At 44.0% G+C, this 25,234-nt stretch overlaps 1 protein-coding gene across 5 annotated transcripts in view; it reads right to left on the bottom strand.

Annotated features, from left to right (window-relative positions):
* Positions 1–2,745: 2,745 nt before the first annotated feature.
* Positions 2,746–25,234, bottom strand: part of LOC129817457 (adhesion G-protein coupled receptor G6-like) — a 57,481-nt gene continuing 34,992 nt past the window's right edge. For 4 of the 5 annotated variants that reach the window (XM_055872728.1, XM_055872725.1, XM_055872726.1 and 1 more), the window contains 19 exons: positions 17,922–18,010; positions 17,684–17,736; positions 17,517–17,555; positions 17,192–17,298; positions 16,775–16,886; positions 16,418–16,506; positions 15,900–16,101; positions 15,496–15,661; positions 14,364–14,510; positions 13,924–14,040; positions 11,896–11,941; positions 11,696–11,802; positions 11,440–11,567; positions 11,003–11,271; positions 10,726–10,828; positions 10,207–10,490; positions 9,761–9,862; positions 9,163–9,318; positions 2,746–5,166 (listed from right to left, as the gene is read on the bottom strand). In XM_055872728.1, the coding sequence (XP_055728703.1) occupies positions 4,985–5,166; positions 9,163–9,318; positions 9,761–9,862; positions 10,207–10,490; positions 10,726–10,828; positions 11,003–11,271; positions 11,440–11,567; positions 11,696–11,802; positions 11,896–11,941; positions 13,924–14,040; positions 14,364–14,510; positions 15,496–15,661; positions 15,900–16,101; positions 16,418–16,506; positions 16,775–16,886; positions 17,192–17,298; positions 17,517–17,555; positions 17,684–17,736; positions 17,922–18,010 (2,498 nt within the window). In that variant the 3' untranslated portion in view covers positions 2,746–4,984. Of the gene's footprint in view, positions 5,167–8,839; positions 8,878–9,162; positions 9,319–9,760; positions 9,863–10,206; positions 10,491–10,725; positions 10,829–11,002; positions 11,272–11,439; positions 11,568–11,695; positions 11,803–11,895; positions 11,942–13,923; positions 14,041–14,363; positions 14,511–15,495; positions 15,662–15,899; positions 16,102–16,417; positions 16,507–16,774; positions 16,887–17,191; positions 17,299–17,516; positions 17,556–17,683; positions 17,737–17,921; positions 18,011–25,234 lie in introns of all 5 variants that reach the window. The other variant, XM_055872727.1, reaches the window with a different exon arrangement.

The following is a 25,234-nucleotide window of genomic DNA, read 5'->3' on the forward strand; positions in this document are numbered from 1 at the left end:
GTTCATTCATACAATATATCCAGAGAAAGTGTGCATATTTCTTCACAACACACATCACGATAGCACCAGATGCTGAGTAATCTTTCCCGGATGATAAAAAAATATTTATCTGTTTTGCTTATTGAAACTTCATATTTGACATTTTTGTGTTCAGAAGAAGTCATATATCATCAGATCAACCGTTAATTCCATGCCAGATCATTCCAAAAGCAGTGTCAATGGATACTTGAGTGAATCTGTTCTTAATTTTTCACAATAGATTCCATTGGGAACTCAAACCGAACAAACAAATAACAACATGATAGTGAATAACAGTACACTGGTATTTTCAACTGCAGCAATGCCCATCGAGCAAACCCTGTTTAAGATTCTGCTTGTGCCACAATATTTGATTATGCCTAAATTCTAAGAATACTAAATGAATGTAGCCACTACAGGTTATGAGCAGGTTCAATATCTCTCCAGAAGTTGACTTTCTCTGCTCCACCTGTTGTTATGCAAGGATCTGAGCCATGTTATCGAGAACAAGTCTGTTTACATCCTGAGAGGTTATTACTGGTGTCATGTTACCTTACCTGACCCGTTACCCCGTACCAGACAAGACACACATCTGCTGAGAGCAGACCTGACGCATCAACCGCCTATCAACACATGACACCGACAACATCAGTTAGCATGAATTGGGGAAGATAATTTTCACCATAAAAACGCACCTTTATAATAAAAGCATTACATGCATAATTGCATTTGCGGTCACTTTCGATAATGGTGTATTCCGCTAATGGAACATGCTAGTGGTTGTATTAACTTGGGATCTATCGCATCCCACAACTGTCCCAGACTATGTTTGGAATATTTATTTCTTGCACAGAATAGAATAGATAGACTTTAGTACTATGCACGAATGTAGATTGACAGAGGCTAGTGCTTTTGCTGTTTGTTAGGCCTACTCATCTTGTTGGCTGACAAAAAGTAAATGTGGAACGTTCTCCCAGTATCTTCAATATGCACCTTGGAATTCGATGAGGATGTGCACAGTTGTGTCCCTGGATGTGTCTGTCTTAACTTGTAGCCTGTGAGAAAGACCCGATCACGTGACGGAGAGCCATGTAAGTGAGAGACGCTTCGGGTTTCGCAGTGCCTCAGGGAGAAGGACACAAAGCAGCACTCCAGGCCGCAAAGGCAAGGATTTTGTTCGGGTGCATTACGGATGCCGTCGTGAATTGAGGTATTATCAAGTGCTTGTCAAATTGTGAATGAGAGACTATTGTGTGCCGGCGCAAAAACCTAAGCAGAGCTCATGCCGTTCAAGCAACTCTTTTAAAATCATCATTACGAGTCTCATCATGCAGCCTTACAATGTATTAAAAATGTAAACATATAGCCCAACGTTTGTAGAACAACTAAATGAAGCATATAGGAATACCTATTTCGTTGCTAACTGCTCAACACAGAATAGTGTGCGCACTCCCTCAAATCATTTGGAGAAAATATGTATATTTTATTCAACTTTGTTCAATTGTATTCTTCATACTATAAAATAATGCCACGGAATTCTAAGAACATTTTGTCTACTAAATGAACTAGTGTAGCCCACAGCCATAACCACATCAGGACCTAACATAAGGACAACAGAGAGTATGCTATTATTTTCTTCTGAAATAGAAAACATTTGCTTCATATCATTCTTCTTTAGGCCTGTCTAAAATAAATAAAGAATTCATTGTGAAGGTGTAGGCCATATTACATGGACGTATTATACTTTTTAAAATGGCTTGTAGGCTATGTGTGGAAGCCTGGAGATGCTCAATGTGTTTACGTTCATTAACGGCCAATTACGAGTTATTCTCTTGACAATCACCCGCTGACGAAACTTCGTGACCGCCACATCTATGCATTTGATGATGCTAGTAATATCCTATTCTGTGAAGTACGTCTCTACACAAAAGTCTGAGGGACAACAAGCGCCAAGGATGCCGGAGGGTGGAAACGTTGTTATCAATAAAATCTCCTGGGAGCATGAGCAGCAGAATGCAGCGTTTTCCTTCATGTTGTCCATGAGTTGTGGAAAGCACCTGGATGAGCGTATGTTCTCCAGCTTTTGTACAAGCATCAATACCACATGTCCTGTAAATAGGATAGTATAAAATATATATTTAGGATAACTTCTGCTTTCTTATATAAGATTATGTAAACGCTATAGTGTGTAAATGCTATGGTCTGTCAATCTGATGTAATACAATACAGAGGTATCTACATTTGTGAGAGGCAGACGTAGCAAGAATGGTGGGAAGCCTGAAATCTTCTGGTCAAAATTGTCAGATCAGTTATGATTACAGTGAAGTTTGTCAACAATAGAAATGTGAATGTTGGCAGGGATGAGGCATCACATCTCTCTAAGACTGGACCACCGTGGCTTCCCAGATTATGTGGCATTAAAACACAGTTCCAGAAGTCAAGAAGGGGAAACCATATCATTTCAATGTTTGAGTGTGAACATTTTTTTGAAACGTTATGTTTCCCTCTTTGACTTCTGGCAGCAAGCATGACTAGAATATCAACCTCTTCCCAGCACATATGCACCAAACCACATATTGGATATTCTGAGTAAACCACATTGTGAAGACTTGGCAACTGTGCAGAGAAGAACAGCCAGTAAGTGTAAATTGAGAATGAATTAAAAAGTCATAACTGTTATGTCTTACAGTAAATTCATCTGGTATATAGAACTTGACATGACAAATATTAGGGTTATGATTAATAGAATTAGCTACTTTTCATTCCCTTTATTGGAGAGACACAATTCGTCAATGATGTTGAGACAGATTCATGAAAATATATTATTGTCAGGAGTTGTGGAAAGAAAAACAAACAGGGTCTGGAAAATGTTTTGGAATACAGCCCGATCATCTACGGTACACTGCTGGTTTGGATGTAGCCATAGTGATTTTCTATTTCTGTATCCCGATTAAACTAATAAAGACATGTACAAATGAATCAGAAACAAATCATGTCTGGATTCCCTCTGCATTGATAGAACTAGATAAGATATAACCTAGAGGATCATTTGGAATATTTTATGCAAATATCTATAAAGATGATGGCAGCGCAGTCATGATCTAATTCATAGTAAAGCTGAGAACTCCATCGCATTAGTTCAAACCACTTTATACTCCCTCCCCACACATTCTTGAATTGAAGACCCCAAATATGCTCAACACGAGATAACTTTTCCAAGCAATGTTTCTATCATAACAAATTCAGCCCGAGGGAATTTGTTAGCGATGTTTCAATTATTTTCTTGATGCTGGAAAATAACAATTGAGAGCTCTGACTGCTTCCAAAATATAACTGTCCCTGTTTGTCTGCCCAGGTCAAGATCAATGCTTTGTTTTGCCGCCAAGCTGCATCTCTCCAAATCGATCTATCTATCCGAGGGCATAGTCCTGATCCACTGGCATTGGGGATTCAAGATAAACAACAAATGTAAAAATCTCCATAGAAATAAATATAAAGATACAGTAAAACAACAAGATTGTTCCATCGCTTCACAAACACAAAACAATAGCTCACACAGTAACATTTAACACAATGCAATATATTCAGTTCCCTATTGGTGGGAAAAGAAGATGAAGTGAAGTAAAGCAACAATGAGGAGAAGATTAACATTTAGCTGCTTACAAATGTTGGCATTAACTTGGATGAACAAATAATGTCAGTGTTTGTAGTCCCTTTTCAATCAGTACTGTACTATACGTTGTGCTGTGAGTTGCTCTATTGTGAAATTATTCAATGTGGAATGTTTATGAAACTATGAGCTGGATCCAATCCGTATTGCAGAAGATAAACGGTATAGAGCAAGTAAAATATAAAGGACATTTCCGATTGTGCCAACATATGCTGTGTTTACCATGAACGCCGTCTCCGTGAATGCCGTAACATTGCCTTGAAATTTCATTCGAGCTACAGCACAGATCTTCCGCGATACGGATTGAATCTAGGCCTACCTTACCATATCCAGGTTTAATGGCTGGGGTTTGGTAACCTCTATCCGTAGAACAGTCAGAGAAATTACACTTGACACACAGACCACCCACAGAGATTGTCCTAAATCAAAGTTACCAAAATGAAGAAGAAATTAATGGACCAATTCTATACATTCCTTTCTGTATTTGTTATTCAGTAGTAGAGCATCTGAAGCTTAATGTTTAAAATATATACATGACAAATAATTTCATCATAGTGTTGATGATGATGTTGATAGGCTGACCAAGATAAAGTAAGCACTTTATGCAAAACATCCTCATGTAAGGCACTGTAAAGGAGCATAATATTGCTTTCCAGCAAAAAAGCACACACAAGATTCACAAATAGACGACTACAAATTAGAACTACAGCTAAACCTGTTCCATTTTCAACACACATTGACAATGCTACAGCTTTTAACAACTCCATCATGTTAGTCTTTGGGTTTGAAATATAGGGCTATGCCTGAACATTTAGTCCAGATTTGATGTTTTTCCTTCATTGCTGCCCATACTGGAGTTCTACAGACTGCATAATGAGAACAGAACAGCTAAAATGGAGGATATTTCTGTACAGGAAAGGTGACCCTGCTGAGAACCCTAGGCATGTGCAACACCAACTGAGAAGCAACTATACGGGGGCATATTAGATATACCATCAATATTTACACATCACATAGCCAGTTGAAGATTAGCATCACAGTATGTACATTGCAAACTCCATTCTCTGCTTCTCCCGTTTCTTTTCTATAGAACTATACATTTCCCCATTTCTCTTTTCAGTACTGACTGGACCAGCTGATTGAGTCAAATATTATACAGTATACACATATTCATACTACTAGCTACCGTCCTGCTGCTCTGGAGGCTATAACCCTGGGGTGACATTGTGGACTGGGGAGATCACCAAGGGTTAGGGGCTAGCAGCAACAGGAGGAGGAAGAGAAGTGCTGGGTGGGCTAGAACTTGGTGCTGTGGCTGAAGCTGTCCGACATGATAATGTTCTTGTAGAAGTTGTCGGAGCGCACCGAGCAGTAACCTTTGACCTTGTCAATGACCTGGTGCACGGGGATGATGGAGGAGGAGGCCTCACCCTCTGAGGAGACAGTTTTAGCATTGGTCTGGTTGGAGAAACCTTTACCTGTTCAATATTAAGGAGAGACAAGGTCATGGTTCAGAAAGAACACAATGATCTTGTGCAGTGCACATTTTTGTTTTTTTCTTAAACTCACAATGACACAAAACTAAATGGCTCCAGATAATTGAAAAATAAGCAAAGTAAAAAACACATCACTAAGCACATACACAAAGTAGATTTAAATCTATATATGATTGTAGGTTGAATATATGGCACTCATTTTAAACAATTCTAATGCATAGGCTTTGCCAAGATGATTTGCCTGTGTTTTCTGTGTAAAAACAGCTTGTTTCTTAATCTTGAAAAATGTTTGAGGTTTAGGTTTATGTCTAGTTACTGTTTAAATTGAGTCCCAATATTTTCTGAGCAACAGTTCACATGCATCTGTGCATTCTTGTGGAAATCATTCCTATACACGCATGCACATTCAAACAACCTTCAAGTTCTACCACAACGGACAACTCTGCATAACTCTGTGTATCTTGCCAAAATGTTTGCACCGTTTTCATCTGTTTTTGTCTTATTCTTGTTTTGTTTGCCAAGTGATAAAATATTTTGGTTGGTCTTTTCCATTTGATAATGTCAAGGCAAAAACATCCATCAAAACTCAATTATTTGAGTGGGTCAACTCAGGAATAACACAGGCTTTGCAATGCAAAGACTTTGGCATCTTCAGTGACAGAACTTCTGGCTGCCTCCTCACCCGACTCTCAACTCACCATGTATGGGAAAAAGCGTGACTAACAATTTTGACTTATCGAGAGTAGAAACATACAGTGCATTCGGAAAGTATTCAGACCCTTTGACTTTTTCCACATTTTGTTACATTACAGCCTTATTCTAAAATTGAATAAATCGTTTCCCCCACTCATTAATCTACACAAAATACCAGGTTTTTAGATTTTTAGCAAATGTATAAAATAAACTGAAATATCACATTAGCATAAGTATTCAGACCCTTTACTCAGTACTTTGTTGAAGCACCTTTGGCAGCGATTACAGCCTCGAGTCTTCTTGGGTATGACGCTACAAGCTTGGCACACCTCTATTTCGGGAGTTTCTCCCATTCTTCTCTGCAGATCCTCTCAAGCTCTGTCAGGTTGGATGGGGAGTGTGGCTACACAGCTTTTTTCAGGTCTCTCCAGAGATGTTCAATCGGGTTCAAGTCCGGGCTCTGGCTGGGCCACTCAAGGACATTCAGAGACTTGTCCCGAAGGAACTCCTGCGTTGTGTTGGCTGTGTGGTTAGGGTCGTTGTTCTGTTGGAAGGTGAACCTTCGCCCCAGCCTGAGATCCTGAGCGCTCTGGAGCAGGTTTTCATCAAGGATCTCTCTGTACTTTGCTCCGTCCATCTTTCCCTCGATCCTGACTAGTTCCCAGTCCATGCCACTGAAAAACATCCCCACAGCATGATGCTGCTACCACCATGATTCACTGTAGGGATGATGCCAGGTTTCCTCAAGATGTGTGGAAAAGGGGAAGGGGTCTTAATACTTTCTGAATGCACTGTACGACTATATATGTCTGCTTTCAGTTCGAGAGACAAACAGCTATAAACACTATCACATATTATTGGCATTCAGGCCAAAGTGTTCAATATTGGTTTCAGAGAATCTTGTTTCTCATGGTCTGAGAGTCCTTACGTGTCTTTTGGAAAAATCCAAGCGGGCAGTCATGTGTCTTTTACTGGAGTAGTGGCTTCTGTCTGGCCACTCTACCATAAAGGCCTGATTGGTGGAGTGCTGCAGAGATGGTTGTCTTTCTGGGAAACTCTCCCATTTTCACAGAGGAACTCTGGAGCTCTGTCAGAGTGACCATCAGGTTCTTGGTCACCTCCCCGACCAAGGCCCTTCTCCCCCGATTGCTCAGTTTGGCAGGGCGGCCAGCTCTAGGACGTCTTGCTGGTTCCAAACTTCTTCCAATTAAGAATGATGGAGCATTCTTGGGGACCTTCAATTCTGCAGAAATGTTTTGCTACCCTTCCCCAGATCTGTGCCTTGACACAATCCTGTCTCTGAGCTCTACGGACAATTCCTTCGACCTCATGGCTTGGGTTTAGCTCTGACATGCACTGTCAACTGTGGGACCTTATATAGACAGGTGTGAGCCTTTCCAAATCATGTCCAATCAATTGAATTTACCACAGGTGGACTCCAATCAAGTTGTAGAACGATCAATGGAAACAGGATGCACCTGAGCTCAATTTCGAGTCCCATAATAACGGGTCTGAATACTTATGTAAGTAAGGTATTTCTGTTTTTAATAGATTTGTAAAAATTACATTTATTTTTCTTCCGCTTTGTCATTATGGGGTATTGTGTGTAGATTAATGAGGATACAATTTAGAAATTTAGAATAAGGCTGTAACATAACAGCCTTATTGACGCTGTCAGACTAAATTAGTCCATTAGCTGGGGGATGCCATTAATCGTTGGATCAGTCCAATATGAGAACATCATATGACAATTACAGATGATCTCACTAAGGCACACATCTGGAAGCAATAGGAGAACACACTGCACGCCTAACATGAATGCTCATTGATTTTCTCTTGAAGCCGTGGCCTACCTCAGCGAGGCAAATAATAGTGAGAGAATCTACGCATGTGGATGCTAACAAATGATCTTTTACATTATCTGAGATCTCTTTGAAATGAAGACCCTAATGATAAGAACATGTTGTAACACGTTGTTGCATGTCTTGATGTCTATACTGTACCTTCATCATTTCCAGATGTACTACAATAGTGACGGTCCCTCACTGGATATTCTATAGTGCCTGAGTACATTGGGTACATACCAGATTTGAAACATGCGCTAAATATTGAAGGTCACGACAAAAATCCTCAGGTAGCCAAGGTACTGCACCATCGAATCATCACAAGGTCTGTGTATAAGCAGGTAATAACGCACAAACATCATGCTTGAATTGTGCATTTGGTTGTACAGTGCGTGACGGTGATCTTCATTCCATTCCGTGGGTCAGGGATGCACACACACACACACACACACACACACACACACACACACACACACACACACGTCTACAATTTCCCATGTGACAGTGGAATGCTACAAATGCAAGCTGTGTGTTTACTGTGGTATCATTGCTCTAGCAGAACACAGAGGCATCCTAGGGGAGCAGAATTAGTGTGGTATGAGAGAGAGACATCCAGAACCGCTGAGAAGGCAAAGGAGCTCACCTGCCAAACTCTCTCATTGGTCAAATCAGTCAAATGTAACTACATCTGTATTTATATAGAACCAAATTAAACATCAATGTTGTTATAGCATGTTATGTCTGATTAAAATCTTGAGATGTTTTACAATGACTTTAGAGAGAACAATGGCAGAATAGAGGTCCTTGTGTTACAGAGTCTTCATGTCACCATTCAATCTGGATTCAATCTAACTATCAAAGGTAGCGTTTTGCATCGAAACCAAATGCACACATGCCAATTTTTGTTAAATCCAAGATGTCACACAATATGTATATTTCAAACTATTAAATGCTGCATTGTTCTGTTAGACACACCAGTGTTAAGGATAAGTGCAACCAACAGCTGTTAGGTTGAATCCAGGCCTCCATGTTCTAAAGGTGAAAGGTCATTAACACAACATTACATCACACTGTAAGAAAGCATGGAGTCAGGCTGGCTTTGATGCAGTTCAGTTTACCTCAGGAGGTTCTCCTTCGTGCTATTGGTGGGCTACATCTACATACCACAAACATAAATACATACAGGAGATCAGCCACTATGTAGCCCAGGAATTACATATTGTAAACAGAAAAGCAAGAAAATAAATGTTTCACACAGTCCAGCTAATAAAAATAGAGGAAAAAAGGAAAAGTGTCCAGAGTTAAGTAAAGTATCCTTCTTTTCATAACTACAAAATGTAAACTTTTGTATAAATGAAATGTGAGTCAATGAAAAAGACCAACTGAAAGTAGACAAACGGCTGTGTGTGACTCAATATTAGACCCTCCCATAGTGTCTTACCTGCATTCCTGCTGCGCTTTGCAAAGGGGTTTAGAGTTGCTTTGGCCTTGGAAGTCCAGTTTGCTGTACTGGAGCCAAAAGAGCTGGAGGACAGGGACTTCCTCACGGTGTCTGAGCTGGCCTTTTTGGTGTTGTTAGTGGCTGTCTTGCTCCAGTCTGCCATTCAACAAGACACATTTCACAAATGCTTATTTGGGAAAAAATCCTATAAAGAGTGAAGTGACTTTTTATTAGGGCAGGGTTTTATGGAGTTTCTGTGTATTTGATTGCCTATAAATCTAAGACTTCTCAGGTTTTATAACCACTGTTCTTTGTTACTTTGGAAATCTGGACTCTAACTAGCTGCACAGGACTTTCACAGGACTTTCATTTCAATAGGAATTCTATTAACATTGGACAATATTAAATCAAATATTATTATCTTATCATCTTTATCACATCTGACCTTTATTAGCAATATACAAGTACAGTAATTTCCCTCCTCTCATCTAAAGCCTGATATGATGGTAGTATGATAACAGTCCTGAATATCAGGCCAGATATTCCTCTTGAGAGTAAGAAGAGTCTATTTCTTGTCTGTTTCCTGTCAGATCTTTACCTGAGTTGTCTGACAGGCGGAATCTGCCAAAACACAAGTATCTCCTCCACTGTTTCTGGACATTCTCCTTCAGTGCACAGTGGAATATGAAGATGAAAAAACCTGTTGGTCAGAGAAGGACAATAAAGGAAAAAGCTGTTAAATAACAACGAAGATGACAGAGATGACAAACAAAAGAGAGTTTGCGTTGGTTCGGCTTTCAACTACCAGATGTTGTACTAAGGAGCCCTCTGGTGGAACAAATAGTACATGACATGACAGTGAAGAAACTACTTATAATTCTTAACATATAATACAATACAGACCTGCTTTGTAAAATATTTATTTAAAAAATACACACACAAAAATACCCCTTTGATCCAAACATTCACATATCCTTAATTAGTAACCAACACTACTGTGTATTATCTTTAGGGTGCACAGCGCACCATAGGGAGGCCCTGTACCCTGCAGTGAGTTGAAGATGGAGAAGAGGTACATGAAGGCCAGGTTGACGGGTCCCCAGGCGAAGAAGGCAAAACCCCAGGTCATGCCCAGGAGGAAGGTGAGACTGATGACGCTCCTCAGGTTCCTCAGCATCTCCTCACGCAGCGTGTGGTTGCTACGCTTCCCGTTACGACCGCAGATCTGGATCATAACCACGATGAACATGGCCACGTTCAGGAGGAAGAGGACAGAGAAGTAGCCCACACATGTCACATAGAACACCACCTGGCTCCGGATCCAACAGCTGGAAGGAGGGGAGGGGGGAGGGGGGGGATTAGTAATATTGGATGCAATAGGTTAACTGAAATGTTGTAGCTGGAAGGCTGGATCTATATAACATACTGTATAGATACATTAGTCCTGGTCCTATGACTGCCATATGGGAAAACATTCACTTGGATTACTCAACTCTAAGACTCCATCTACATACCTTATGTTATGTTTTCTATCCTATCTCTTGAACTTGATGCAGGACTTACAATTCAGAAGATCCTTGTCCAGTCTCCCCCTTTCCATACTGTATTTTCCCATAGGAGTTTTTGTCAAAAGCTACCACTATGGCCACTATCGCAGCAGGCAGACCTGGAAGTAAGACATGGTTATAACAATTCAGGTACACCACGATCCAAACAAATGTGAAAATGCAGTGTATAGCGTAAATATTTCATGCTACCATGCATTTCAATAGGAAGTGAGAACATGACACATACAGCATACTGTATAACAATTAGTTAATCCAACTTTAGTGACACTTACCCCAGCCGACGATGCAGAACTTGAGGATGTACCTCCGGATGTAGGTGTTGAAGACTTTGACCAGGGCGATGTACATGTGGATGGACTCGAGGCCCATCCAGGTGAAGGATGTGAGCAGGAAGAAGTGGAGGAAGACGGCCACGGCTACACACAGGCCCTCCACATCGAAGGAAGCCAGCCAGCCATCCAATAGGAACACCATGTTGAGGAACAGCAGCGACGTGCTCAGGTTCATCAGGATCTTAGAGGGGTAGTCACGACGTAACTTCCTGTACAAGACATACACTGAATAACACTGTGACGACTACAGTTCTGGTTATCTTTCTTATAATATCAAGGCCAATGACTAGGACCAAGAGTCCAGGTGACATAGATTCAGAAGACTAGTTATAGGAGTATTTCCTAGTCACATGTAATATGGATGGAAACACACTCACTCAAAGGCAATATAAGTCAGAAGCGTTGCAGCAGAAAAGATGGCCGATATGCCACATCCGATGTAGGTGATGAAAGTGAGAATCTTGGTGTTTTTCTCATCAATCTGTACAGCGGATCCAGAGATATCCTTCACAGAGAAGACAAAAAATTTTAGACACACTAGCCCATTTTAAAGAAGGAAACACTACTGTTTTAAATTATTCTAAGTTACATTTACATGAGGGAAGAGCCTCTAAACAGGTTATTTAGTCTTACCATTAGGATGCCAAAGTGTGTGAGATGATCACAGAGGCAGATAGTCTTGTTTCTATTGGACATGGGACTAACCCTGCAGCCTTTACTGTTCCAGCCACCTGTACCATCTTGTGGAAACAAAGATACAGTATATTCTATAATTGTATTTGGAGACATATCTTTTCTTTAAAATAAAATCTAAATATTCTGTTCAGACTTACTCTTCATGGTGAAATCCCAGAACATGCAGGTTGGCTCTGGTTTTGTCTGAAAGACACCGACACACTTAATCACCGTCTGACTAGAGGCAGACGTTCCAGGTGGCAATTTGTATTGTACTACTACTTTAACTGAGGAAGTACCATCAGGAATCAAATGTGTGGAATGAGTTTATTATCAAAATATGAGTAGAAAAAAATAAGAAAACAGAGGAGGAACAGGGCATACAGAGAGGAGAGGAGAGGTGAAGAGAGGTGAGGCGAGGAGAGGCGAGGAGAGGCGAGGAGAGGAGAGGTGAGGAGAGGAGAGGAGAGGAGAGGTGAGGTGAAGAGAGGTGAGAGGTGAGGAGAGGTGAAGAGAGGTGAGGAGAGGTGAGGTGAGGTGAGGCGAGGCGAGGTGAGGAGAGGTGAGGTGAGAAGAGGCGAGGTGAGGAGAGGTGAGGTGAGAAGAGGTGAGAAGAGGTGAGAAGAGGTGAGGAGAGGTGAGGAGAGCAGAGGAGAGCAGAGGAGAGTAGAGGAGAGCAGAGGAGAGGAGAGTAGAGGAGAGCAGAGGAGAGGAGAGTAGAGGTGAGGAGAGCAGAGGAGAGTAGAGGTGAGGAGAGCAGAGGTGAGGAGAGTAGAGGAGAGATGAGGAGAGCAGAGGTGAGGAGCGTAGAGGAGAGTAGAGGAGAGGAGAGGTGAGGTGAGATGAGGTGAGGAGAGGTGAAGAGAGATGAGGTGAGGTGAGGTGAGGAGAGGTGAGGTGAACAGAGGAGAGGAGAGTAGAGGAGAGGAGAGTAGAGGTGAGGAGAGCAGAGGAGAACAGAGGAGAGGTGAGGAGAGGTGAGGAGAGTAGAGGCGAGGAGAGTAGAGGTGAGGAGAGGCGAGGAGAAGAGAGCTGAGGAGAAGAGAGCTGAGGAGAAGAGAGCTGAGGAGAGTAGAGGTGAGGAGAGAAGTGAGTAGAGGAGAGGAGAGGAGAGGAGAGCAGAGGTGAGGAGAGTAGAGGTGAGGAGAGCAGAGGAGAGGTGAGGAGAGCAGAGGAGAGGTGAGGAGAGCAGAGGAGAGTAGAGCAGAGGAGAGTAGAGCAGAGGAGAGTAGAGGAGAGGTGAGGAGAGCAGAGGAGAGGTGAGGAGAGCAGAGGAGAGGTGAGGAGAGCAGAGGAGAGTAGAGGAGAGGTGAGGAGAGCAGAGGTGAGGAGAGCAGAGGAGAGTAGAGGAGAGGTGAGGAGAGGAGAGGTGAGGAGGGCAGAGGTGAGGAGAGCAGAGGTGAGGAGAGCAGAGGTGAGGAAAGCAGAGGTGAGGAGAGCAGAGGTGAGGAAAGCAGAGGTGAGGAGAGCAGAGGTGAGGAGAGCAGATGAGAGTAGAGCAGAGGTGAGGAGAGCAGAGGTGAGGAGAGCAGAGGTGAGGAAAGCAGAGGTGAGGAGAGCAGAGGTGAGGAAAGCAGAGGTGAGGAGAGCAGAGGTGAGGAGAGCAGAGGTGAGGAGAGCAGAGGAGAGTAGAGCAGAGGTGAGGAGAGCAGAGGTGAGGAAAGCAGAGGTGAGGAGAGCAGAGGTGAGGAAAGCAGAGGTGAGGAGAGCAGAGGTGAGGAAAGCAGAGGTGAGGAGAGCAGAGGTGAGGAGAGCAGAGGAGAGTAGAGCAGAGGTGAGGAGAGCAGAGGTGAGGAGAGCAGAGGTGAGGAAAGCAGAGGTGAGGAGAGCAGAGGTGAGGAAAGCAGAGGTGAGGAGAGCAGAGGTGAGGAGAGCAGAGGTGAGGAGAGCAGAGGTGAGGAAAGCAGAGGTGAGGAGAGCAGAGGTGAGGAGAGCAGAGGTGAGGAGAGCAGAGGTGAGGAGAGCAGAGGTGAGGAGAGCAGAGGAGAGTAGAGCAGAGGTGAGGAGAGCAGAGGTGAGGAAAGCAGAGGTGAGGAGAGCAGAGGTGAGGAAAGCAGAGGTGAGGAGAGCAGAGGTGAGGAAAGCAGAGGTGAGGAGAGCAGAGGTGAGGAAAGCAGAGGTGAGGAGAGCAGAGGTGAGGAGAGCAGAGGTGAGGAGAGCAGAGGTGAGGAGAGCGGGTAGACTACCTGGTAGTTCAGGTGTACTATCTCGATCTCTACTGGATCCTGCAGGTTACTGATGGAGTAATTGCCCACACTGCTGGCCACAACATAGCTGTTAAGAGATAGCCCGTCCTGTTCATCCTGAGAATGATCAAAGAAAAGTTACATTTTGAAATATAAAAACATGCCACTGAAAACTGTAAATTCACAAACCAGGCATACGAATCACCATGCATTAGTAGGAAGCAATAAAATAAATTACAACACACTGCACAGACACACCAAATTTGTTGAATTCCATCAAAAAGAGCTATAAACCTGGACATGTTACTCATAACTATAGATTTCCATAGCAGACACATGAGTCACCATCCATGAAAAGGATGCGTGTGAAGAGAAGACATTCTGTTATATACTGAACGGACACTAAATCAGATACATTCCACCTAAAGAGACGTAGAAACCTGGAATAGTCCTGTTTTCCGGAAGAACATGAAGTTGATCCTGGAGACAGCAGCAATCTCAGCATTGGTCAGGGTCAGGTTGTTGAGCAGTGTAGCTGGCAGTGTGACCTGAGCCAGGGGGTTCAGCTGATCCGACTTAAAGGCAACCTGGTGGGAGAGAAGCTAGTTAGACCATTGGCTTTACAATAGACAATCCTATGTGACAGTATTTGATTTGCCAATGTAGACAGGTGCCTTCTGACTAAAATGCTGATTATATAACGAGTCCCCTGCTGTACCATCTGGAGGTCCTTTCCAAACCTCTGGTGTCCCCGTGCCCTGACATGCCACCACACGTGCCTTGTCACATCATTTACATGATCCACAACATGTGGTGGAGTATGATTAAAGTGTGCCCTTTCTGCTGGCACAGCACTGGCACAACACCAGCACAGTATTAGCATAGTATTGACACAGCATAAGGCAAAGGCATAGGGTAAAACACGTGAACCAAAGTGACAACACAGGAAATCGAGAGAGAGAGGGAAGGCTGTGGTGGCGAACTCGGCTTGCTTGTAAGTCAGCTGAATCATATTTGCTTAGCTCTATGATCCTTGCATTATTCTGAATGACAGGACTCCATATGCAGCACAAGGTTATGAATGTACAGAAAATACTGTTAATGACTTAAACAAATATACATCCTCCCATTTATGTTACATGGACTCAACAGGTCTGATGGGTTGTGAGTCACCTTTAACACTGAATGAGAGTTTCCACAGGAAGGCTTTCCTGGAGCCCCGGCTGACTGACTGACTGGTGGACTGGCTGACTGGTTGACTGCCTGACTGACTCACACACACAGTAGGAGTAGTGGTGGGGCATGACAACCCCTATTTACTCTCAGGGCACATTGACTGTGAATGAAACAACAACCGGCAGGTATGGATGTTGTCAGCTTTGTTCACAGCAGAGCAAGGAGTCCCCGTATATATAGTAGGAATAAAATATCATCAACTGGGTGGTAACAGAAAAAACATTTTGTACCTATGTGGAATGAGTTTATTATCAAAATACAGTACAGTGCAGCAGATAATACTGATGTCTCTATAACTCTTGTGTATAACACTGACCCTAACTGTTTAGTGAGTACCTGGAGGTCTGTGGTGTTGGGGTGTATGAAGGCACTGAAGGAGGTCCCATTGAACTTGCTGTAGTTGAGGGCTGAAATTCCCAGAGCCAGATTTTTCGAGGTTATGTTTTCTGTAGGCCCATCAAACTCTATCTTCTGAACCAGCTCATCCACCGTCTTCAATGTGCTACACATAGATAGAGAGACATTTAGGGGTTATCACAAAAATGGACTTTCACTAGTGTATCACAGTACTTTGGTACTTTGGTACAAAGAGACCACACAGACCCCATACAGTAGATCTACCTGCGAGATATAGTCATCACTCATGTATGTATCCCTCCCAGCATGCTGGACACACAATAAGAGGTGGGTTCTGAGGAGAGGAAAGACAATCGCAATGGGAGCAGAGAGGAGTATCTTACCACTCCGAGGCTGCAGTCAGGGCTGACACAGAGCTGGTCATCACGTTAGAGAGGATGCTAACTACGGTTTTGGCCAGAGGGGTGTTGATCTTGGCCACTTTCACCAGCTCATTAACCTTTCTCGCCACCTTGAACACCTCGTCTGTGGAGAGCTCGTTGTTGGTGATGTCATCAAGCTGGACGGCGACTTCGGCAGCATTCTCTGTTCGGAGACAGATAAACAGCATTCTCTGTTCGTTAGAAGGGAGACGGAAAAACAACTAGAGAGCTCTCCTTGGGCTGTCAATAGACACGTCTTATCAGTTGTCTGATGACTGCACCATGTCTGCCATGGTGAGGGCGTTTAAACACGTTTTATCTCTAAAATTGCATCTCGGTGGGCATCTCTGTCCCTCTATGTCTCTAAGAGCAGCGTGTTGAGATCAAATACAAGTTTTCATTCGGGCAGCCGCTTGGATTTCATCTGCTGTGGAGTCATTAAAGTGATTTGAGAGAGCGTGAAGATGTCTGTGGCCTACCTGCTGACACTTTGATGCTACCGATATCAATGCAATTCCTGAGGTCTGGGGCGCCCCAAAACGCTGTGTAATTCAGGGGGCTGATCACACTGGGGATAAACAAACACAGAATGCAAACTGGTATTTTGAGGAAAGATAATTTACCCCAACAAATGAATGCATTCATTGTCAGAATATCAGTAAATTCAAGTTCTTAGATCTTTTTAAAGCAGACTGATATCCCATTGATATCCCATTGACATCCCATTGATATCCCTGGGAATGGGTGATGTAATATTCCTGGAAATGAAAATGAACTTGCTAATTGTTTGTATAAAGATAGGACATCATTTGATACAGTGAATGTGTCAGTCTCACCATGTTCTGGATGCGGTCTGGTCTTTGTTGGGGAAACAGGGGATGTACTGAGTGACCGTCGGTCTGCTCTCTGGCCAGATGTAATGGAGGGGAGTTTCCCTCGTGCAGTTCTCTGAATGACAGAGAAAAGCATGCAGCAGAACATTTTTAACACTGCACACCAGCAATATACTAAGATCCAATGACTACAATAGGACGTTCAGAAACCTTCGAGGCATTCACATTTCAAACCTAATCTAATTAGGAGGCGCTTTAAAGTCGGTGTGACCGTGCGCTGTGAAATTGGGTTCTTTCTCTGGGCTGTGTGAGGGTCATGTTTTTGTGATCTTGGCAAGGATTGGTGCCCCAGTCACTTCCTGCAGTAAGAAGGGAGGCATTGAAGTGATTTAAACGGGTCTGGGTGAGATCATGTCCTACCGACAGCTTGCACGGCGCCGCTTCTGCCCAACCTGGTGAAGATGGCAGCTTCTACCAGGGTCACGTTGGTGGTGGTCTTGTAGACCAGCAGGGCCTGGCAGGTGTATCTGGAGGGGGGAGAAGGAAGAGGAGGACGGGTGGGGAAGAATGAAGAGGGAAGAAGAGTAGCAGGATACTTAATTCACATGAAAAGGCAGACCTAGTGAATTACCATTCTTCTTTTAGGATTAGGGTTGTAAGGGCACAGAGTTTTCCCGAGTCACGTGATGTGGTCAGGAACAACTCCCTACCTACTACAGTATACCATATTAAATATTGTCTTTACCTTTTACTCTCCAGCTGTAAGTCACTGCTAGGCTGGACACTGGGAACAAGATAAAAAGGAAATGGAGGGTGATCATCATTATTGACCTGTAATACAGCTCTAAAGAACAATACATAGAATGGACATGGAGCTGCATTTTATGATGGTACAAAGATCTAATTGCTTACCTGACATTAGCGACATAGACCATGTGTGTCCAGTTTTGGAACGTTTGATTGAGCTGTAAATGAACATGTAAAACAGTGAATTCTCACTTAGCCATCTTAAGATGAATGCACTAATTGTAATGCACTAACTCTGGATAAGAGCGTCTGCTAAATGTAAATGTAATTCATTCGTCAAAGACTCTCAGTATTCTATTGATGATTTGATACAAGATGAATTGAACATGACCAGAAGCCTTACCCATTGTGCAACAGTTTTCTCAACATCAGACTCTCTTACTTCGGCCTCCTTGTCATTGAGAAGAAAGGAGATCCTGTAGAAAAGACCCTCTGCAATTGAAAAGAAAACACATCAATCTATATTTGACGCAGTTCATTTACAACTCGCAATGGAACACGTGTCTGCGCTGCATAGCAGGAGTGCAAGGGTTGAGACACAATTGACTTAAGTAAAATCCAATTTCATTTGACAAATGATGTTGACAAGCTGCTACTCCACAGAATAAAAAATGTGGGGGGGTTTTCATAAGGAAGAGGCTAAATTAAAATAATCTGTTATCATCCTAGATGACAGTAATCAAAATAGAACTAATAGATATAGTGTACATGCCATTATATGACTGATCTGTATTCAGTGCCCAAATTATTGATTGCAAATTAGAGCATGTACTGTGTAGTACATCACTCTGTTTGACCGTGTTGGTGATCTGCTGCTATGCCTCACAGCCATCACAAGATGGCTCCCAAGCCTCTTCTGTTGTTACTGCTGATCTAAGTACAGTACAATGCTGTTTCTAATCCATATCAAAACTTTTCTTAGGAGACTCCAGTAATTAGAGATTCGGTAGGTAGGTCACGTCAGAAAGTTCTGAAGTATCCAAAAGATATATATATTTATCTTTGTTGATCAAGAGTGTTCTTTTTTTCATCGATTTACTATCGTAGAGCAATAACAGATTACATTTAGAGGAGCAGTTTTTTGCTCTAAAATCAAATGATAACATTATTGGAAGTCTCCCAAAAAACATGTATGATTTAAAAACTTGAAATCACAAGATGAGAGCTGGGCCCCATCAGCAGAGAAGAGGCCATTCTAGAGTTCAGTGATTGGTCACCTACAGTACACTCCAATGTTAATGTTCTACGGCCCGTCCAAAATCACAACACAACCTCAATCATCAACCTCCTCCAATAGGACTTTTTCAGTTTTCCTCTGTCAACCTCATCCCACCACTACTACAGTAGCATTCAAAGCAGCGATACATTTTTTAAATTTAATTTTCAGCTTTATTTAACCAGGTAGGCCAGTTGAGAACAAGTTCTCATTTACAACTGTGACCTGGCCAAGATAAAGCAAAGCAGTGCGACAAAAACAACAACACAGATATACACATGGGATAAACAAACGTACAGTCAATAACACAATAGAAAAATCTGTGTACAGTGTGTGCAAAATGAAGTAAGGAGGTAAGGCAATAAATAGGCCAATAGTGTGCAAAGTAATTACAATTGAGCAATTTACACTGGAGTGATACATGTGCAAATGAGAATGTGCAAGTAGAAAAAACTGGTGTGAAAAAGAACAGAAAAACAATAACAAATATGGGGATGAGGTAGGTAGTTGGTTGGATGGGCTATTTACAGATGGGCTGTATACAGCTGCTCTGACAGCTAAAAGTCAGCGAAAGAGGATCTCTATCTTTATGTTTCTACATATAGTGCTTCAGAAAGTATTCAGATCTCTTGACTTTTTCCACATTTTGTTATGTTACAGCCTTACTCTAAAATTGATTAAATCGTTTTTTCCCCCTCATCAATCTACATACAATACCCCATAATGACAAAGCAAAAACAGTTTTTTTTTTAAATTGGAAATATCACATTAACATAAGTATTCAGACCCTTTCCTCAGTACTTTGTTGAAGCACCGTTGGCAACAATTACAGCCTCGAGTCTTCTTGGGTATGACGCTACAAGCTTGGCACACCTGTATTTTGGGAGTTTCTCCTATTCTTCCCTGCAGATCCTCTCAGACTCTGTCAGGTTGGATGGGGAGTGTTGCACTCACAACTATTTTTAGGTCTCTCCAGAGATTGGGTTCAAGTCCGGGCTCTGGCTGGGCCACTCAAGGACATTCAGAGACTTGTCCCGATGCCACTCATGTGTTGTCTTGGCTGTGTGCTTAGGGTCATTGTCCTGCTGGAAGGTGAACCTTCACCTCAGTCTGAGGTCCTGATCGCTCTGGAGCAGGTTTTCATCAAGGATCTCTCTGTACTTTGCTCCGTTCATCTTTGCCTCGATCCTGACTCGTCTCCCAGTCCCTGCCACTGAAAAACATCCCCACAACATGATAATGCCACCACCGTGCTTCACCGTAGGGATGGTGCCAGGATTCCTCCAGACGTGACGCTTGGCATTCAGGCCAAATAGTTAAATCTTGGTTTCATCAGACCAGAGAGTCTTGTTTTTCATGGTCTGTGAGTCTTTAGGTGCCTTTTGGAAAACTCCAAGCGGGCTGTCATGTGCCTTTTACCGAGGAGTGGCTTCCGTCTGGCCACTCTACCATAAAGGCCTGATTGGTGGAGTGCTGCATAGATGGTTGTCTTTCTGGAATGTTCTTCCATCTCCACAGAGGAACTCTGGAGCTCTGTCAGAGTGACCATCAGGTTCTTGGTCACCTCCCTGACCAAGGCCCTTCTCACCCGATTGCTCAGTTTGGCCGGGCAACCAGCTCTATGAAGAGTCTTGGTTCCAAACCTCTTCCATTTAAGAATGATGGATGCCACTGTGTTCTTGGGGACCTTCAATGATGCAGAAAATGTTTTGGTACCCTACCCCAGATCTGTGCCTCGATTCAATCCTGTCTCAGAGCTCTACGAACAATTCCTTCTTCCTTCTTCGCATGGCTTGGTTTTTGCTCTGACATGCACTGTCAACTGTGGGACCTTATATAGACAGGTGTGTATTTTTCCAAATCATGTCCAACCAATTGAATTTATCACAGGTGGACTCCAATCAAGTTGTAGAAACATCTCAAGGATGATCAATGGAAACGGGATGCACCTGAGCTCAATTTCGAGTCTCATAGCAAAGGGTATAAATACTTAATAAGGTATTTCTGTTTTTTATTTGTAATACATTTGCAAAAATTTGTAAAAACCTGTTTACATTTTGTCATTATGGGATATTGTGTGTAGAGTACTGAGGATATTTTTTTTATTTAATCAATTTTAGAATAACGCTGTAACATAACAAAATGTTACAGGGGTCTGAATAGTCTTCGAATACTCTCGCACTGTATAAGTTGTTATTGCCAAACATACTGTTCCCAGTTCAAGTCCACACAGACATAAAACATTAAAGCGAGCTTTACAATGGCATGGGTCGAGAACAAGGGTGCCCGTGATGCAGGCTGTGGTACGTACGATGGCGTGCCACTGCCTGCATTCAGCACTTCATGTGGAGTGGTAAGAGGAAAGTAGGGGCTCTCTGTAGGAACAAAAGACTGATGATCCTCGTCAATGACGGCTAGTGGCATGGGAGTGGTCTGTGTCTCTCTGTCTGTGACGGTGCTCTGATTCACATTGTTGCCAGGGCCCAATCTGCTTACTGACGTGCTTGCAGCAGTGGAGGGTGTGTGTTGGATGAGGGCCGGTCCATGTCTATTACCCTGTGTGTCCTCACTGTGGTTGGCCCTGAAGGGGACTGATACAAGGCCAGCCCCAGCAGGGTAGGTGTTTAGGGCCGTAAGAGGCTGGTTGGTGAGGGTATCGGTGAACTGGATATTTGGAGAAACAGTTGGCTGTTTGTTGGCAGTGGTGAGTTGTGTGTTTGAGGCAGAATGAGGCTGGATAATTGTGGTAACAGTGGTGGACTGTATAATTGCAGCCCTATTGGTGAGGTTACCAGAGGCAGCAGCAGTGAGCTGTATGTCTGGCGAAGCAGTCAATGCTGTGTTCTCTCTGCTCTCTTCAGGCCAGGCCAGTGTTCCATCAGTTCCAGCAGGCTGAGTGGGCTCTGACTGGCTGCCAGTGAGTGTAGAGGATTGTCGGAATGTAGCCATTGGTCTGGTGGGCAGTGAGGCGCCAGCTCTCCAATACGAGGAGCGTTTGTTGTCATCGGTCTGTGGAATACAGGAGATTCAGAAGCATCTGACATGAGCTGATCTGACCTGGAGGTCATGGCGGAGAGCGTGTGTCTGTGTGAATCACACAACCAAGACCGCTGACCGGCCATGACCAGCCTAATTCATGAATATATGCCTGCCGCTGGGGTTCATGGGTAACGACGCTGCCATATTCTGACGATGTTCTGCTGATGTATGGCGTTGGCAGGGCTGGAGAGGGAGAGGGGGCTAGCATGGAGGAGGAGAGGGCTGGTCTGGGAGACATATTCAGATCCATCATCATAGTTTTGTAAGGTCCCATGGTGTCCAAGCTGGGATACAGACGGGTTGCTCAGCGTGCTGGGGCGGAAGAGAGAGATCGGAGATGGAGAGGAAGAAGAGCCACTTGCGGGTGACGTGGACTTCCTCTCCTAACTCTGGAGCCGAGTGTCTCTCCATCCCATCTTTACTTTCCCATTCAGTAAAATTGGTGATATGAAGCTTCTCTGGCAAGGCTGTCTCAGACAGGGGGTCAGAGCTGAGAGAGACCAAGCTGAACCTGGTGGGCAATACATCCATCCACTCCAGTCTGCTTGGGGAGATTGTATTAGGAGGTGAGGACTGAGAGGAGGCCCATTCGTCTGTCATGGTGGCTGGGAGGAGCGCCTGGTGGTGTGGTTGTTCTGTGATAGGAGTGACAGATAGATGGGATGTACGTGACAAACCTCTCAGATTAGAACTGAGTGGATAAAAGCCCTCTTTCCTCTCTGTGCTGCCCAACATACTGCTGTCTGACACACTGTTCATAAATTTGACGATTGCTCCAGAGCCAGAGGTGAATCTAACCTTATCCCCTCATTCACTGGCAATACTCTCACTTAGTACCATACTGGCTACCCTACTGTCCACAGGATGAGAGTTAGTTGAGAAGGAACTCTACTGATTCCTCAAATCACCTTATACCACACACCACTGCGACCTGTATGCTCTAGTCGGCTGGCCCTCGCTACATATTCGTCGCCAGACACACTGGCTCCAGGTCATCTATAAGTCTATGCTCAGTAAAGCGCCGCCTTATCTCAGTTCACTGGTCACGATACCAACACCCACCCGTAGCACACGTTCCAGCAGGTATATCTCACTGATCATCCGCAAAGCCAACACCTCATTTGGCCGCCTTTCCTTCCAGTTCTCTGCTGCCAGTGACTGGAATGAATTGCAAAAATCGTTGAAGCTGGAGACTTTTATATCCCTCACCAACTTTAAACATCAGCTATCTGAGCAGCTAACCGATCGCTGCAGCTGTACATAGTCCATCTGTAAATAGCCCACCAAATCTACCTACCTCATCCCCATACTGTTTTTATTTACTTTTCTGCTCTTTTGCACACCAGTATCTCTACTTGCACATCATTATCTGCTCATTTATCACTCCAGTGTTAATCTGTAATTTAAAATTCTGTTAATCTGTAATTTAGTTAAATTGTAATTCTTCGCTACTTGGCCTATTTATTGCCTACCTCCTCATGCCTTTTGCACACACTGTAGATAGACTTTCTTTTTTTCTACTGTGTCATTGCCTTGTTTATTGTTTATTCCATGTGTAACTCTGTGTTGTTGTCTGTGTCACACTGCTTTGCTTTATCTTGGCCAGGTCGCAGTTGTAAATGAGAACTTGTTCTCAACTGGTCTACCTGGTTAAATAAAGGTGAAATTTAAAAAATTATAATAAAGAGGGTAAAACCAGGTCACTATGGTGTTTGTCAGAGGAAGAGAGGTGTGTTTCCTCAAGGACAGGTGTTAGAGCTGTTTTAAGGACTGACGGAGACAGTGGACTGAGCCTTGTGCACTCCCGCATCAATAAATCACTTTGAACCTCCATTGAAGGCTGCAGCACACTCGCCTGTGAACTCTCCAAGAGCACCGGGTCTGTCTCAGTGGCAGCTAGCCTGACGTGTCCTGAATGACTAACATCACCTTGTTCCATCCTGTGGATGGGTAAGGAGGAGAACGCAGGGTAGGGAGAGGTATGGTTGGAGTGGAGGGAGTTAGGGGCCGATAAATCTGTAATCACAGCTGCCCATAGGCTATCTGGAGGCTGGAGCTGCTGCAGTGTAGTAGACACGGTAGGTATGGGAGTAGGTTCGGGTGTAGTAGACTGTTGGTCTGGAGATCTCCACTGTGAGATCACTTTCAGAGATCATCTCGACCCTCATAGAGACTCTGAGCTCTGCTATTGTTAATAATGAAGGAGACTGTGTGGCGATGTTTGAGAGGGACTGAGTGGTTCTCTCTGCTGTTTGCTCACTGAAGCCGCTGCTTGGCCGGGCCTGATCCATTTGCACACCTGTCTTCTCTAGAGCCGTGCTGAAAGGAGGGATTTGAGTCCAGCTGCTGTGTGCTGCCACCACCCCACCCTGCTCCCCAGTCCCAGCCTCTCCTCCAGCCTCTGCCAGAGTGCCTCCTGCCAACGCCTCCCAGGGCAAACTGGGCTCTGATTGATTGTGTAAATGTTCCCCTCCTTCCCCGGCGGTAACTGGGCTGCCCATAGTCACACGGTCCGGGCCCTCAGTGCTGACTTCAGCCCCAGCATGGGAAAGGTTGTGTGGGCCAGAGGCGGCCAGAGCCAGGCCTTTATCCAGGGAGTAGGGTGAGTCATATTGGAAGAGGCTGAAGGGGTTGTCCCCTAGGTCCAGGTCGTAAATGAATGGCTCAAAGCCTGATGTGTCCTCCACCAGGGGCTCAGTCCAGTTCACAGTGCTGCTGCTGTTCTCTCTGCTGGGACTCAGTGGCACCCAGCGGTGGGGGCCATGGGATTACTCTTCTTACGGTTGCTGAGTGATGCCACTGCTGGGAAAGATTCCAGGTCCTCCTCATCACTACTGTTCCCAACATCCACCGGTCGCCCTGGGAACAACCCCTGGGGACTAGTCGTGGCCCTGAATACGGCATGTCTTACTGGCCACCAGCGCTGTTGTTGTTGTGATCACCTTGGGTACAGGAGGAGGCTTGGTCGGATAGAGGATGGGTCTGATGGTGGCCTCAGGTTTCTTCCTCACGGGCCAGAAGAGGGGGGTGGAGATGTAGCCCAGTGAGGTTTTAGAGCTGTAGGGGCCAGGCAGGACGTAAGGCCTGGTGTGGGGGGTGGTGGTGGTGGTGGTGGTGGAGGAGGCCACTGGCCAGCGGGTGAGCCAGAGCACAGACCACAGATACACTGTTCTCTCCTTGTCTGTGGCGCACCAGTCCAGTCAATGTAAAAACAGAGGGGTCAAAGCAGGTTACATATTTTAAATACTGACATCCAGCATATACTGTAGCTGAATAAACAAATACAAAATAGTAGCCGCTGTATGGAAGAATACAATATTAGGATCCCCTAGATTTATGGCAGTTAACAAGACCTTCATTTTGAGTTGACAGAAAAGATACAGATATTGTCAAATGCATTT

The sequence above is a fragment of the Salvelinus fontinalis genome, chromosome 20 (genome assembly GCF_029448725.1).
Source record: "Salvelinus fontinalis isolate EN_2023a chromosome 20, ASM2944872v1, whole genome shotgun sequence".
NCBI classification, from domain to species: domain Eukaryota; kingdom Metazoa; phylum Chordata; class Actinopteri; order Salmoniformes; family Salmonidae; genus Salvelinus; species Salvelinus fontinalis.